This window comes from Zingiber officinale, chromosome 8A (genome assembly GCF_018446385.1).
Source record: "Zingiber officinale cultivar Zhangliang chromosome 8A, Zo_v1.1, whole genome shotgun sequence".
Classification (NCBI taxonomy): Eukaryota; Viridiplantae; Streptophyta; class Magnoliopsida; order Zingiberales; family Zingiberaceae; genus Zingiber; species Zingiber officinale.
The window spans coordinates 40,430,386-40,448,269 of NC_056000.1; the positions used below are offsets into that span (position 1 = coordinate 40,430,386).

The 17,884-nt window shown below is 38.6% G+C and overlaps 2 protein-coding genes across 2 annotated transcripts; both read right to left on the minus strand.

Moving 5' to 3' along the window:
* Positions 1-1,167: 1,167 nt before the first annotated feature.
* On the minus strand, positions 1,168-2,253 carry LOC122010716. Its single transcript, XM_042567210.1, has 2 exons — positions 2,028-2,253; positions 1,168-1,913 (listed from the first exon to the last, which is right to left on the minus strand). The coding sequence occupies exons 1-2, from the start codon at positions 2,251-2,253 to the stop codon at positions 1,168-1,170; spliced, it is 972 nt and encodes a 323-aa protein (XP_042423144.1).
* Positions 2,254-5,263: 3,010 nt separating this feature from the next.
* LOC122011534 (NAC transcription factor 29-like) lies at positions 5,264-6,515 on the minus strand. The gene is made up of 3 exons (XM_042567922.1): positions 6,264-6,515; positions 5,874-6,172; positions 5,264-5,805 (listed from the first exon to the last, which is right to left on the minus strand). The coding sequence occupies exons 1-3, from the start codon at positions 6,442-6,444 to the stop codon at positions 5,443-5,445; spliced, it is 843 nt and encodes a 280-aa protein (XP_042423856.1). The 5' UTR covers positions 6,445-6,515; the 3' UTR covers positions 5,264-5,442.
* Positions 6,516-17,884: the final 11,369 nt, after the last annotated feature.

The following is a 17,884-nucleotide window of genomic DNA, read 5'->3' on the forward strand; positions in this document are numbered from 1 at the left end:
AAATTTGAATTTTAGTTAAAATCACTGTTTTGATAATTCCTTAATCCGTTAGATGATCCATCAATTTTAATTAACTGTATAATTGCATTAATCACATCCTTACCTTAATTACTCATCGTTGTTACCTTCCGTATCGCTTCTTCTCCGACATCATAACTACCTGCATTCCACGGGAAGTCAGCAATGGCGCGAAGGTGCTAGTGGCGGTGGAGACCACGGCAAGAGGGATTGTGCACCAGGGTGGCGACGGCGTCGATGTACACGAGGAAAGGGGGAAAAGAGATAACGTGCATTGTTATCAACTCTTAGGGTTTGATTAAATATAAAGTTAATAAATCCAATTAATTCCAATAAAGTCCCTACACGGATTTATCTCACTTTATCTTACAATCAATTATTATGATAATAATTAATATTACTAAATTATTTCAATTTATTCTAAATGGACAAATTCAAATCATCCTATCCCATACTAATAAAAATTCAATTTTAACCCATTTACTTAATATTATAAACTTAGGTATCTTTAACTAAGCCCTAGATTAATTTCTCAATCAACTCCCACTTAATTGGGATATCCAAACGAACTCTCCTACAATTTAATAATTGATCCCTTAAAATATGTCATACGAGTTCCGAAAAATTCTCAGAAAATTTCTAAAAATTCTTAAAAATTCCGTTAAGGCTATTAGCCTATTAAACCTTATTATTTAATTATTATTTAGTTCGGTATTTTACATTCTCTCCCACTAATAAAAATTTGGTCCCCAAATTTACTACTCAACTCAGGGACTCTCATCCAAGGATAACAACCAAGCAACATACTCATATACTACTCCAATAAAATATCATGAACAAACCTCTAACCGTAAGAGATGATTCTATAGGTTATGAGCTCACCCTATCAGCAGATCCTTTATCATCAATCTAGTGCACTCAGACTGTCCATCTGTCTGAGGCTGAAAACTCCTACTACAACAAAGCTCCATAAACACAAAATCTAAGGCACTGTAACCTAAATAGTAATATCAAGGACTCCTCATGTCTGTACAATAAACATACCAAAAAAAATAAGATCATTGGCACAAAGTCTGTAATCTAATCTTTAACTAAAATCACCAACTCCATAAATATCAAGGCATTATACTCTTTAAGTTACCATCAACATCAAAGACTCAATAATAGACCATCAAGTCTAATATCCACTAATAGATCATCAAAGGACAATATATCACCATTAATAAGAGTGAGCAATTCCATAGCATCATCACTAAAGCGACCATTAACTTCTTGCAACTGTGAATCTATCGAAGCATAAAAGAGGTCTATTCGATAATGATGTTCAATGGTGAAATTGTCTTGATGAGCACGTCCTCGACCTCGTTTATTAATATACGGAGCATTGAAATCAGGAATGTCAATATTTCGAAGTTCACAAAAGGATTTCACTTTTACAAGCAAATCATCCCACTTGTTATCCCTCATCTGTTGAAGTAAATGCTTAGTAGATAATACAAGCTCCATTGCATTTATAATATCCTGAGACTTACTTTGTAAAGTCTGACAAAGAATATCTGTGATCCCCATAATCTCTTTCATAAGATGCAAGATGAATACAAAATCAAAGGAAGTCATTTCATCATAAACAGTTGTTGCATCTACTCGTTGAGAAGGAAGCCCATCATCCATAATCTTGAGCAATACCGTACACGATGCACTAAACATCTTAATTAGGCCTTTCAATGATCTCAAATGAGAACTCCAGCGTGTATCAATAGCTCGTTGTAAAATACCTATCTGATTAAGTCCACACCCTGTCTCGAGTTCATTAATACCAATCAAATATGCAATGTCATCTGCATGAGCATTCTTCAATTCATCATTACGCTTACATGAAGAACCAACAATATTAACTATAAAAGTTAATCTATCAAAAAATTGATGAATAGGTGTCACATTTTTTGCTACTGCAACCAAAGCCAATTGTAACCGATGAGCAAAGCAATGAACCTAATAAGCACTTTTACAATCTTTTATAATCAAAGCTTGCAATCCATTAAACTCGTCCCTCATATTACTAGCACCATCATAGCCTTGACCTCTAATATTTTGAATATCCAAATTGTAGTAAACCAAAGCAGAATATATAGCATCCTTTAAAGTTAAAGCCGCAGTATCAGATACATGAACAAGGCCAAAAAAGCGTTCTTGAATGAATCCATTACTATCCACAAACCTCAATACTATAGACATTTGCTATCTTTTTGACTCATCTCGGGCTTCATCAACAATTATGCAATACTTGGCAACTCCAATTTCTTCACGAATTGTATTTTTCACTCTCACCGAAAGCACATGAAGTATTTGTTTCTGAATATCGTGACTTGTATATTTGGCATTTTTTGGAGCTTTCGCAATTGCCTTTGAAAGTTCATCATTGTACATGGTCAGCACATCCAAAAATTCAAGAAAATTGCCACGATTAGATGAACTAGATTTCTCATCATGACCTCTAAACGGAATTCCTTGAAGTGCAAGTAATAACACCACGTGTATGTGAGCCTTCAATTGAAGACGATTAGTTGCAACTTGTTCATCATTAAAATTATCAAATCTTCTTGATATATGTTGTGTTTGGTTCATCAAATCCTCACATGCCTTTTCAGCATTACGATGGGGTGAAGATACATTATCCTTTCCCATATGGCCTAGGAAAGCACAAACTTTTTCATTTCGAACTTTCTTCCACTTATCAAATCCATCAACAGTAAATGTAGTTTGATTTAAGCATCCTGAAGGCTTGTTGAAGATAAAACATGGAAAGCAATATGCTTTATCTTTAGTGGGTGAATACTCCAACAAAGGAAATTGTTCATACCAAGTTGACTGAAATCTTCGAGGGTGCTTAATATTTTTATTTAATGGATATTCTTGAAGAATAGGTTGATATACTTTCAGATTCAAATAAACTCAACGAATCTCGTCTCGTTGATTAGGATGATATTCCTAAATTTGTCGACGCAATCCTGGATCACGCTCTAAAGAATCAAGATCAACCTCTTCAGTTTTTGTATTTTTGAATCTTTTAGGAGGAATTTCAGATGGAAGATCATCATTATTTGATCTTGTCGATAAAGTCATCTGAGTAGCCGGATCCAGTTCATTTGCTCTCTTCCTTTGAAAAAATTTATCAATCGTAACAGTATTTCTCATTTGAAGTATATGAAACCTTTAACAATGAAAAACTCGAATTATTTCAAATAAGTGAATAATAATTAATAACAACAATATTAAACCAAACATTAAGTCAATGATAAAAAGTAAATAATAATAACAACATAAACAAACAAAAATATCAAAATTTTTATCATTCATGATCATTAACCATTAAATAAGCAATTCCAACTTCAACTATTTAGGCACTTTAATTTTTAAAATAACAAGATTTAATTAAAATGTCTAAATTAATCATTAGGAGAAAGCAAACAAAATCAAGGAATCAAGTAAAAAGTAGAAAAGCAAACAAAATCAAGAAGTCCAATGAAATTGTGAACTTTATATCGTTCTATTCTTGAAAATGAAGATAAAAATGATAAAATAAAGGTATAAATTTGTGTTAAGCTAGTAAGCTTCATAAATCATAATCATAGTGTGATAGATCCTACCTTCCCTTTAAAATGCAGTGGCATATACAGCGGTGGATTAAAACAATAATAAGATTATTACACCAACAAGCAAGGTAGGATCTAATAAATTATTAGATAATAAGATTATTAGGTTGCATTTTAAAACAGTAATAAAATTATTAGGATCAACCGGCAATACCCAACAACCTTAAACAAAAAAAAGAGGCAAAGTTTTACAATCTACAGATTACAGATAAAATTTAGAAGGATGATCGATCGAGGAACTAGAAAGGGAAGATAGGATAAAGAAATGAATATGGAAACACCAACCAAAATAAAGATTTGTTTCCCCTTCTCAGTTCTAAGAGTTTCAAAACCCTAAGGAGTAAGGACTAAGGAGAAGAGAAATTGCACCTTTCTCTCGAATCGGGATCGAGAACGTTCTCGTCGTAGTTTCGCAGAGATCTGAGACCTCCACACCGGAGTTCGCCTACTGTGGAGTGAGTAGTCACTGCTGCCGTGTCGTTGTTGCCTGTGTCGCCAACTGATTCGAAATGTCGAACTACCAAATCAAAATACCTATTTGTCTTTCTCGTTAATTAGCTTATAAATAATAATAATATATTAGTATATTATTTATAAGTTTTACACGTGGACTGTGGCGCCCCCAGTCCATATGTAAATCCGCCTCTGGTAGTCACAGTAACGTTACTCTGCTTCTTCTTTGCTTGACTTGAGCGTCGGAGGGTCGTCGTCGGGAAACCCCTCCTGACTCGACTTCTTTGCAGGTCCGCCGGAGATTCACATCACTAGTCGAAGACAGCGAAGAATGTCACGTCCCCAGCGTCCGTCGACTCAGTGCTCGGACAGGATCATATAGAAATCTTGAATTTGTATTAAATTGACTTTGTTGCCCCTTTGAATCTATTTATTTATTTTTTTAAAAAAATGATTTGTTAGCTTTAAGAATGAGTTTTAATCAGAAAGCCATTGATGAACTTTAAAAATTAGATTTATTTTAAATTTGTGTCATTGTACTCAGGTAGTCCTTTACATTCATTCATATTGTTTCTTTTTTTTGTAATTTGAAACCCTTTGGAGTCATCAAAGACGTTGTGTTGTGCTAAAAGTGCTCAGTAATTCTTGACCAAAAATATTGATGGTTAGAATGATCTTATATTTCTATTAGAAGAATACAATTACACTCCTAGTCATCCTCTAAATTTATTATTTTAAAAAAAATAGTCCTTGAGTTTTGACAAAAAGTAACTAATAGAACTAAGATTTGTTCAAAATTCCATGTTCCAAAGTTACACCATTGATGACCCTAAAAGGTTTTAAATTTGAAAAATATAAGGATGAATTTAAGGACCATTAGTAGTCATAATCCGATTGTACATTTTGTTCATTAAGTAAATTAAAGAAGTGCGTCGACTCTTAACGTGACACCCTAATTTCATCAATAGTTCAATTGTTGTATATGCGTCCTATATTGAAATTGAATTATGATTGGTTGATAAATTTTTACTACCGGACCAAGCCCTAAGGTGCCTCTGAACTCAGGTTAGGAACCAGAAGGTGTGCTACTTTTTATTGCAGCACTGCAATCACAAATTTCAGAAACATTTCTCAATTTATTCAATTCACAACGAAGACATGCCCAATCAATTCATACACCTCACTCACGTGGTATCGACAACACACTACCTAAAACCATCAATTGGGCTCGTCCCAAGTTTTAAACAATCTCGCAGTTGCACCATCCTCCTCCTCATGCTGTTCGACACCAATCACTTTTTTTTCTTTCTTTATTTCTTCATCGCCATCCAAATTGAGAGTTGAAGAGCATCTGCTGATCCAGGAGACACTGGTCAGCCATCAGCGAGTAAAGTGTAGAAGAGCTCGTAGCCATGGCGACAGGGGATTCTTCCCGCCCCTCGTTTCTGTTAGTATCGCCGTTATCAGCCGAGAGATGAGTCGCACCGGACTGGCCCCCCAGGAGCATGGCCGATTCGAACCCCTGCGGCGTCACAGGCAAATAGTCGAACAGATGGCGCAGCGACGAGTAGTCGTCCGAGTAATCAGGGACCGAGAGGGAGGATCCTTGCTCTTGGGCCGGCGCCATTGATTCGAGCTTGTAATTCTTGTTGTAAATCCGGCAGAGCACCCAATCGTCCAACTGTAAAAGATCAAAGCGAAAGCTGGTGATGTGAACATGATCGGAGACACGGAGAGATTCTTAATTACCCTCATGGAGGAGGTCCTGAATTTCATGGGCTCGTAGGTGAAGCTGCTCGAGTGGGCGTCGGTGAGGCGAAACTCGTGCATGATCCAGTTGGTCTTCCTCCCCTTCGGCGGCCGGCCCTTGTAGAACACCAGCGCCTTCTTGACGCCGACGGTCCCGCTGCCTCCCCGAATCGGCTTGTCGGTGCCGGTGGCCTTCCAATAGCCAGAGGCGGCTGAGCGGTTTGGCCGGATTCCGTTGGGATACTTGCGGTCCCTGGGGCTGAAGAAGTACCACTCCTGCTCGCCGAACATGGCCTTGGCTGCAGCAGAGCGCGAAGAAAATTAGCACGCCGAGCTGTCTGTCTGTCGCATGCGATTCGAAGGTACATGAGTTGAAGGAACTGCGATTACCGGGGAGCTCCCAAGGGTCGTGCTTGTAGATGTCGACCTCGGCGATGATGGAGACAGGGCAGGGCTGGGAGGCGGCTTGGTGGCGGAGGTAGTGGAGGATGAGCTCCTCGTCGGTTGGGTGGAAGCGGAACCCCGGAGGGAGAGGTGCAGCAGCAGCAGCAGCAACAGCACGGTCGGACATGGCTGGAATTGCCGAGCTTTGTTTTGGTAGTTTGATAAGAAACTAAAGGAAGATTGGAAAATATTGTTTGAAATCATGAGGAAACAAGGTTGGAGCTCCTTTTTATAGCCCAAAACTAGATATTTAATTTTACCTTCCCTAATTTGATTTTTTTAAAAAAATAAAATTAAAAAATATTAAAAAAATAATAAAGCGTCATTTTCCTTTTAAAGTAAATGTAAAGGGATAAAAGGTTAAGTTATAAATGAAAGTAAATAAAATGAATAATTTTGTGGTGAAAATTAAAAAGGTATCCCTAATTATTATTTTTGTCTAATTGACATTTTTATAAAAAAAAATATATAATATTCTATCATATTTTTATCTTGAAAATACTCTTATTCTTGTCTTGTTTCAGCGGTAACAAGTAAGTACTACAAGGTATAATTGATACACAATAGTTATTATAATTAGTCATCGCACACACTCGTTGTATGAGTAATATATTATATGAATACGTATAAATTAATATCGCATATCTATAAATTTAAATTAATACCTCAGATCCATAAATTAGACTTGGTAAAGGTACATCAGGCTCATTTAGGAGATCAGATCCTCTATTTCAAGATTTTTGTGTTCTCATGTCCCTTTATCGATCGGACGGACTAGATCACATCTCAAGGATGCAGGAGGCATCACGAGTATGTTATGCTCGTCCGATTGACGAGGGGACATGAGGACACAGGAATCTTGAGACAGAGGATTTGATATACTCATATAGTAGTGAAATACAAGGGTGATGCTTGAGAACCAAACAACAAATTATTATAATAGACTTACCTCATAAAAAAAATTAATTTAATTTTTATATCATATATTAAACTGATAAAAACAAATACTAACATACTTAATCTTAGTCAATAAATATATATTTTCTAATATTATCGACCCAAAATATTTATAGAAGTTCACAATGTTATCAATTCTAATATATAAAATTAAAAGAAATCATGTATATATTTTATATATAAAAATAATCAAAAAAATTACTAATAAAATTTAAAATTATTTTTAATGTAAAAAAATAGATATTATTATAATTTAATTTTAGATTTCATAAAATTAATTAATTATTAAATGTTTAGATTCTTAATTAATAGTAAAAGATGGGTTAAAGTATATTATTTTTTTCATATAATTTAATTTTAAAAAATACTATATAAATTATTAAAATTAATTAAACGTATCCAACGTTTAAACATGGTCAGAAAATATTTAAAGTGATTTTGACCTTATTAAAATAGTTTCAGTCAAATTTAAAAGTTTAATTAAGTCAATATTAAATTTGTTTATATAAAAATATTCTATATATAAATTTTTTTACTAAGTTGAATTATAAAAAAATTATTTTAATATGGTATAGCAATTATGATGTAACTGCTATAACAGCTTAAAAACTGAGCTTACCTTCCGGATAAGAAATACGGTGGAGTAACTTTTTTGAAAAAGAATATTATTTTTTATCCAAAATGATAAAAGGAGTGCTCTTATTTTTTAACCTACATGAGGAGATGATACGTCACACCCTGGAAATGTGCACCCGAAGTACGCACCTGAGAGCCTCCCTATTATTGTTAACGTGTGAACCTGTTAACGATAGATATTAACGTGTTCAAAAATTAAACGTGTTAATATTATAATAATATAAAAATATTTTACGTTGACGTTAATACATGAAGCATTAACGTCATTATAGAAGGCCTGAGAGAGCAGCGCCCACGTGGGCATATGTGGAACCACACCACGTGGGTGATGTCCTCTCAAACTCGCATTCAGCTTTTGTATGATAATGAGTCGGATCGAATTTTATATTTTCCGTCTTCATGTTTATCAGATATAGGATGTTTGATGGGTATATTCATATCTATTAAATAATCAGATATCTTCTTCTATAATTATAATTTTTCTTTTTTCTATCCAACTATTATTATTCATCAAAAATATATTAAAATTAACAACTTATTAAAATATATATATATATATATATATATATATATATATATATATAAAATTAAAAAAGTAGATTAAACATCTATGTAGTCTCCTCCTAATATCAACAAAAATAGTAAGTTAAATTTTGGAAAAAGAATTTTTTTTTAATATATGTATATATATTATTTAATCGGGTATTCGGGTCGGGTATTGATAATCCCTCCATACCCTCCTCCATTCGGGTCGGATGTCGGATCCTCCATCAGGTTCGGGTGAAATTATCATCCCTACCGTACATTCGAGTAGGGGTATAATCGAGTCGAATTCTTGAATGTTTAAGTTTGACTCGTTTATAATTGAGCCGAGCTCGAGCTTTATTTAACGAATATATTCATGACTCACGAGCTTATTCGAGCTTTTATCGAGTCTAAACGAGCTTAATAAATATAAATTATAAATTTAAATATTCATTAAAAATTAAATTATATATTTAGAGAAAATTATAATATTCTTATTAAAATTTATAATTTTATTCTAATAAATAAATTTAATCTATTTGTTTATATTTTTTTATAAATAGTGTATAAAATCTATAAATTTAATATCAAAATTATTATTTTTTTATTTAAAAGTTGATTCATGATCTTAACGAACATATTCACGAGCTAACGAGTCGAGTATTATGAACCTTAAACTTGGTTTATTTATCTTAACGAGCCTCATTAAATAAGCTCAAATGAGCTTTTATCGAATCGAGTTTCGAATAGCTCATGAACAGTTTGATTCATTTACACCCCTACACCCGGGTGCAACGTAACAGCAGCGACCATATATATTTACTTTATATTTGATAAGATGTGAAATATTGCTTTATATCATATTATGATATATGTATTATCTAATGTGAACCGGCGATGTGTCCATCACTATCAGAAATCTAAAATTGGAGGTGGGCACTTGAGGAGAAAGCCAGTCAGCCAAAGCAAGGACTTATTATGCCTTGAACTATTTCTCTTCTTCCTCTCTTTTCAATTATGCCTTGGACTGTTTCTTTGATTCTCTCTTTCAATTACGTCTTGGACTTACTAAAAGGCTTGAGAGTGACACTCATCTCATCCTCAATAATTCTCTACACTTTTCAATTAGCTATATACACTTTTAGCTATTATCAATTGTCTCTTTTACATTAATTTGATTAATATCGCCATGAATTCTATGTGTTCAATGCGTTACTCTTAAAAATTCACTAATTCACCTCTTTAAATGAAGCAATAGGCTAGAAGAGATTATCAAGAGCTTAATGAAGATGAAACTTTCAAATAGGACCAAGCTTTTGGATTGCTTTAGGCATTTTCTTCCACATTCTAGACACGTTTAGTCTATTGAAAAAAATATTTTAGTGGAATGACCGTAATAATTCGAACATTAAAAATTTAAATGAATATTATTTAGTCAACTGAAAATGTCCATTCAATTGACTAGATGACTGTCAATTGACTGACCTTTCTTTAAGATTATTAACCTTGAATGTAGTCATTCTATTTGGGTGTTAGTAGACTAAATTTACTTGATTGAATTGATTATCCCAATTTTAGTTATTCAAATAAAAATATTTGGTCAACTAAGTTAGGTTCGAACAAGTTCCTAGGTCACACGTGCTGACAATCACTTCATGCACGACAAACCCAAAAATATATTAATGTTAAAGCATTACAAGAGTCATATTTGTTAATTGATGCGGTAGAGAGGACAAAGGTCATATGATAGGTGTTGGTGTAATTATCTTCGAATTAAGGTTAATCAGTTTAAATTTGAATTAATTTAAATTTGAATTTTGATATTTGATAATGTATAAAAAAATTAAGTAAGTCAAAGAAAGAACATATATTTGATTGGAAAGTTCTAACCGAAAATTAGGTAACGAAAAAACATTAACAGGGTTAGAGAGTGAAAGACCTAGTTAGGAACTAGGCAATGGAAGTCCTAGCGGAACTAAGAAAGGGAAAAATCTAAGTAGATCCAAGGTTGACCGGACACTTAGCACAAGACCATAAGTCCAAGTGGGTCATAGAAAACCGGATACTTAGCACGAGATGAAAAGTCCAAGTTGGTCAAAAGTTGACCATACACTTAGTAAAGAAGCCCTGGCATGTCAAGGTTGACCAGAGGCTAGGCAACAGGAAGTCTCAATAGATCATGGACGACTAGTGCTGGTGCGGCAAGCATCCGACGATCGAACTCAAGTTTTGATAATGGCAAAGGGATTCAAAATTAAGATTACTTGTTTTCTAGCATGCTCGAATGAGGTTTCAGGAAAGTCCTAACTGCGGTTAGGCAGGAGGAAAATCCTAGGGGGTGATAACCCTAGGTGGAGAAACACCCTAGGGGGTGGTAACCCTAGGTGGAAGAAAACCCCTAAGGGGCGGCAACCTTAGGTCCTAAGGGGTGGTAACCCTAGGTGAAGGAAAATCCTAAGAGGGGGTTACCTTAGGTCCTAGGGGTTGGTAACCCTAGGTGGAGAAAAACTCTAGGAGGCGGTAATCCTAGGTCCTAGGGGGTGGTAAACCTAGGTCCTAAGGGGTGGTAACCCTAGGTAGAAAGTCCAGTCGGTCTGGAGGACCGGACTGGCATCAGGTAACTCTCCTGAGGGGAGTAGATGAGAACGCGTTTCCAGGAAGAGGGAACAGTAGACGTCAGTTCGACCTAGGGTTTCCGGTAGGAAATTTCTTGCCTTGCCCTCATCATGTGCCACCCTAGCATATTTCTTCTCATTGGCTTTAGATGACTCTCTCTTGCCCTCATCATGTGTCACCCTAGCACATGGTCTCCTTTTGGCCTTGGAGACACTAGATCGGTATCCCAAACCCGATCTATCATTTTTGGGTTTTTGACTACCCAACACCATATTTAATCCCTTAGATCCAATAGTGAATCTCTTAAGGAATTTCTCTAAACCATCAAGCTTTGCCTTCAAAGCTTGATTCTCCTTTTCTAGGTTCCTAAACCTAGAGTCAACATGTCCACCTTGGACCTTCCTAGACCTACCCTTTCTAGGCATGTGTCTCCCCTTCTTGGGATTAATGCCTTGGTTCTCCATTACCTTCTTCTCCTTAGGTAATGAGAATTTAACTTGCCTAGGTCTATCATGCATAGGCCTCTTAGGGTTATGATCGATATTTACCCTATTCCTATCATGATATCTAAAACCAAAATTTTGCATGGGTAAATAATAAGAATTATTTCTAACATGCATGGAGGAGTTTAAATTTGAATTAAACTTCAAGTTAGGATATACCTCCCTTACCCTTGAAGCTCCCCCTTGATTTGAGCTCCTCTTCTTCTTCTCCCATTTCTTTAAATGTGCAAGCTTCTTAAGCTCCTTCTTCTTTGGGCATTTGGTGTGGAAGTGACCCTTCATTCCACATGTGAAGCATACAATGTGCATCTTCTTCTTTTGGGCTTCTTCCTTCCTACAACCCATGTTAGTATTTAAAATAACTTGATTGGGTTTAGGATTTACCTTCTTCTTACCCATTGGACACCTGCTCTTGTAGTGCCCCTTCTCATTGCACCCGAAGCACACAATGTGAGCTTTTGATTTTGCTTCGGTAGAGGTGCTCACTAGGTTGACCTCCAAGACCTCTTCTTCATCCTCTTCACTTGTCTTGGACTCTTCTTCAACCCTTGAGGATGTTAACGATGCTTCTTCATCCTCCTTCTCCTCCTCCTCCTCGGAAGTTGAGTGCTCGTCACCTTCCGGTTGCTCCTCCTCCTCTTCTTGAGCTACTAAGCCCATCTCCTTGGGCTCTATCTTATCATGTGTAGGCAAAAGTTCTTCTCCTAGAACTTTCTTTACCTTACTCCACAACTCGTGGGTGTTCTTGTATTCACCTACACGATTTATCACATTAGAAGGCAAAATTTCAATCAATATTGATATTACCTTTGAATTTGCCTCCGATCGTGTGGTTTGCTCCTCCGTCCAATGTCGTGGTCGGAGCTTCTTTCCTTTCTTGTCTCTTGGGGCTTCAAATGGTTCTTCGACGACCATCATTGTGTCCCAATCCGTGTCGATGAAGCTCTTCATCTTCACCATCCAAAAGGTGATGTCCCCAAGGCTTCCTCCTTCAAATTTTGGAGGGACAATCAACCCGGCCATCTTATGCTTCCTTGGCGGTTAGTCCAACGGAGAGCGTCCTCGCTCTGATACCACTTGTTGGAGGATCGGTGGCCGGCTAGAAGGGGGGTTGAATGGACGGCGCCCCCAATAACTCGCTTCCTACGTATTCATTAGTGCGCAAGCGGAAATACAAATACTAATTACGAATACGAAAGCTAAAGACAAAGAAAAGAACAAGCAAACCAATACACGTCGTTTAACGTGGTTCGGAGATGATGCTCCTACTCCACGGCTGTCCGTAAGGTGGACGATCCCGATCCTTCGGTGGATTAGCCCCCGGAAACTCCGACTATCTCAAGTCGCTCCTTGTGGGTGGAGAAACCTCACCACAACACACCAAGACCTCTTGGATTCCACAAACACTTGAGCACTATTGTGACTATTAACTAGGCTTTAACCAAGTCTAATTTCATCACATTGGTCGGCCATCCCAAGCTCCTTCTTGTAGAGCTTGGAAGAAAACAACCCTGTTGTTTTACCATTACCAGTCAACTGGTCCTTGCACCAGTCGACTAGTGTCAGCCCAACGTCTCTCAACAACTCTCTACCAGTCGACTGCTACAGTGCACTAGTCGACTGCTACAGTGCACCAGTCGATTGCTACAGTGCCGTTAACTGCTACAGTCCCCATTGACTGCTACAGTTCCCTCGTTGACTGCTACAGTTCCCCCCGTTGACCCTCACGACTCACTTGACTCTTCTTTGCAGCCTTGACCTCTTGCCTTCAAGCCTACTTCTTTTGGCTCTCGTCCCTCAGATGCATCCAAGCCCGCGGCTTGTCTCCAATGCCATCCTTCGCGTATGCCTCGAAGTTGCTTCCCTCGTCCCTTGTCCTTGCTGTCTTGTCCACGATCCCTCAGATGCATTCAAGCCCGCGGCTTGTCCTCAATGTCATCCTTCATCGGACCCGAAGCCGTCAACCTGAGTCACATGTGTCACCTGCAGTCCTGCACAACTCAAGTACACATATCAAATAACGAGGGTAAACCTAACTTAAACCCTTTGCCCAAACACCAAAACACATGGTCCCGCGGACCATTGGGATTGCTCCAACAATCTCCCCCTTTTTGGTGTTTGGCAATACGTTTAAGTTAGGGAAAACAAATAGCAAATAAACATGCTAAAACAAATGGACTTACGATGCCAAGGCTACACACTTGGACTTACTCCGCCAAATGGACTTACATTGGCAAGGCTACACACTTGGCAACCGCCGAATGGACTTACGTTGCCAAGGCTACACACTTGGTCAACCGCCGAATGGATTTACGTTGCCAAGGCTACACACTTGACAACCGCCGAAACAAGTATTGAGACCTATCACAAGGCTCCCCCTACACCTACGCTCCCCATTGAGCTAGGATTTTACCACGGACTTTTTAAGAACCTATCCCAAGGCTCCCCCTACGCAAAGGCACTTAAGGTTTTCCCAATTTAAACCTTAATTCTCCCACTTTGCCTAACATCCAAAAAGTTCTCCAACAATATCCCAATTGTTGAAAACTTATCATCCAAACTGACCCTAAACTCATGTATTAATCCCCCTTGGATCCCATACATCTAAGCGAGTTGACATGGTCACAAACCAATGCTGAAAACAGTTTCAGACTGGTATCAGTCGACTGCCCCAAGTGCCAGTCGACTGCCCCCCTTCGACAGAACCTTACAGAAACATTCTGTGGTCGAAAAACACTGTTACCAGTCGACTGGTATCTGCACCAGTCGACTGGTACCCTTTTTCTGAAAAAATCAGCCTTTTCAGGCCAACTTCAGAAATGCACCAGTAATTCCTTAGACCTCCAAAAATCCCCAAATTTTGTGGAGAGGTCTATTGTACCAGTGTCTACTTGGAAAAAATACATTACAAAATGTATCTATCACCAATCCCAAGATTGACACAAAATCTAAAACTAGCTAAATGGTTCAATTGAACCTTGACCTAAAGTCCTAGTTTTGCCTTCCTCTTGATGTATTTGCCCATACCAACCCACAATGCATCCCTAGCATTGGTTTATATGGCATCTATACATCCAAAACCAATTATCATGCTATATGACCCCAAATGTCATATTTCTTGCATGAAACACAATCCATGTGTGCCAAATCCCTAGGTTTGAGACTCAAATCCATCTCCAAACCATTTGGCACACTCCATGGCTCCTCTAGACTCCCAAGTAGAACCCACCTGAGATCCATTGGCCATGGGTCCCAAATTGGCTCTTGGAGCTCCCCCTAGAGCTCTTTACCTTAATCACCTCCCTAGGTGACTCATCTATTGTGGCTACACCACAATGATGTCCCTTAGAAGATCTCCTTATCTTCTTGATCTTGGACACATCATCCTTGCCATAATCATATGCAACCCTAGCATATTTCTTCTCATTGGCTTTAGATGACTCTCCCTTGCCCTCATCATGTGCCACCCTAGCACATGGTCTCCTTTTGGCCTTGGAGACACTAGATCGGTATCCCAAACCCGATCTATCATTTTTGGGTTTTTGACTACCCAACACTATATTTAATCCCTTAGATCCAATAGTGAATCTCTTAAGGAATTTCTCTAAACCATCAAGCTTTGCCTTCAAAGCTTGATTCTCCTTTTCTAGGTTCCTAAACCTAGAGTCAACATGTCCACCTTGGACCTTCCTAGACCTACCCTGTCTAGGCATGTGTCTTCCCTTCTTGGGATTAATGCCTTGGTTCTCCATTACCTTCTTCTCCTTAGGTAATGAGAATTTAACTTGCCTAGGTCTATCATGCATAGGCCTCTTAGGGTTATGATCGATATTTACCCTATTCCTATCATGATATCTAAAACCAAAATTTTGCATGGGTAAATAATAAGAATTATTTCTAACATGCATGGAGGAGTTTAAATTTGAATTAAACTTCAAGTTAGGATATACCTCCCTTACCCTTGAAGCTCCCCCTTGATTTGAGCTCCTCTTCTTCTTCTCCCATTTCTTTAAATGTGCAAGCTTCTTAAGCTCCTTCTTCTTTGGGCATTTGGTGTGGAAGTGACCCTTCATTCCACATGTGAAGCATACAATGTGCATCTTCTTCTTTTGGACTTCTTCCTTCCTACAACCCATGTTAGTATTTAAAATAACTTGATTGGGTTTAGGATTTACCTTCTTCTTACCCATTGGACACCTGCTCTTGTAGTGCCCCTTCTCATTGCACCCGAAGCACACAATGTGAGCTTTTGATTTTGCTTCGGTAGAGGTGCTCACTAGGTTGACCTCCAAGACCTCTTCTTCATCCTCTTCACTTGTCTTGGACTCTTCTTCAACCCTTGAGGATGTTAACGATGCTTCTTCATCCTCCTTCTCCTCCTCCTCCTCGGAAGTTGAGTGCTCGTCACCTTCCGGTTGCTCCTCCTCCTCTTCTTGAGCTACTAAGCCCATCTCCTTGGGCTCTATCTTATCATGTGTAGGCAAAAGTTCTTCTCCTAGAACTTTCTTTACCTTACTCCACAACTCGTGGGCGTTCTTGTATTCACCTACACGATTTATCACATTAGAAGGCAAAATTTCAATCAATATTGATATTACCTTTGAATTTGCCTCCGATCGTGTGGTTTGCTCCTCCGTCCAATGTCGTGGTCGGAGCTTCTTTCCTTTCTTGTCTCTTGGGGCTTCAAATGGTTCTTCGACGACCATCATTGTGTCCCAATCTGTGTCGAGGAAGCTCTTCATCTTCACCATCCAAAAGGTGATGTCCCCAAGGCTTCCTCCTTCAAATTTTGGAGGGACAATCAACCCGGCCATCTTATGCTTCCTTGGCGGTTAGTCCAACGGAGAGCGTCCTCGCTCTGATACCACTTGTTGGAGGATCGGTGGCCGGCTAGAAGGGGGGTTGAATGGAAGGCGCCCACGAGTTGGAGGATCTTATGCTTCCTTGGCGGTCATATGATAGGTGTTGGTGTAATTATCTTCGAATTAAGGTTAATCAGTTTAAATTTGAATTAATTTAAATTTGAATTTTGATATTTGATAATGTATAAAAAAATTAAGTAAGTCAAAGAAAGAACATATATTTGATTGGAAAGTTCTAACCGAAAATTAGGTAACGAAAAATCTTAACAGGGTTAGAGAGTGAAAGACTTAGTTGGGAACTAGGCAATGGAAGTCCTAGCGGAACTAAGAAAGGGAAAAATCTAAGTAGATCCAAGGTTGACCGGACACTTAGCACAAGACCATAAGTCCAAGTGGGTCATAGAGAACCGGATACTTAGCACGAGATGAAAAGTCCAAGTTGGTCAAAAGTTGACCATACACTCAGTAAAGAAGCCCTGGCATGTCAAGGTTGACCAGAGGCTAGGCAACAGGAAGTCTCAATAGATCATGGACGACTAGTGTTGGTGCGGCAAGCATCCGACGATCGAACTCAAGTTTTGATAATGGCAAAGGGATTCAAAGTTAAGATTACTTGTTTTCTAGCATGCTCGAATGAGGTTTCAGGAAAGTCCTAACTGCGGTTAGGCAGGAGGAAAATCCTAGGGGGTGATAACCCTAGGTGGAGAAAAACCCTAGGGGGTGGTAACCCTAGGTGGAAGAAAACCCCTAAGGGGCGACAACCTTAGGTCCTAAGGGGTGGTAACCCTAGGTGAAGGAAAATCCTAAGAGGGGGTTACCTTAGGTCCTAGGGGTTGGTAACCCTAGGTGGAGAAAAACTCTAGGAGGCGGTAATCCTAGGTCCTAGGGGGTGGTAACCCTAGGTCCTAAGGGGTGGTAACCCTAGGCAGAAAGTCCAGTCGGTCTGGAGGACCGGACTGGCATCAGGTAACTCTCCTGAGGGGAGTAGGTGAGAACGCGTTTCCAGGAAGAGGGAACAGTAGACGTCAGTTCGACCTAGGGTTTCCGGTAGGAAATCCGAAGTCAGAACCGGACAGTCCGAAAATTGTCAAACATATTTTTCGTATATTATCTATTGTGTTCTAACTCTGTTTTGCATGTGACTAACATTTTTGTACAGGGTTAGATCTGTACAGGGATAGATCTAACCCTGTATAGTCCGAAGATCTATACAGGGTTAGATCCGTTGGCTTGGGGGTTCAGACTGTACAAGGTTAGATCTTCGGACTCTATTTTGCCAGCGGATCAGATTTACAGAGATTGGACCAGACTCGACCAGAGGATCGGTCGACCGAACCTTGGGATCGGTCGACCGAACCAAGGATCAGCGACGACTGGATCAAGCCAAGTTGATCGGGTCAGAGAAGCGGATTGGTCGACCGAACGGCGGGATCGTTCGACCGAACGGCGGGATCGGTCGACCGAACCA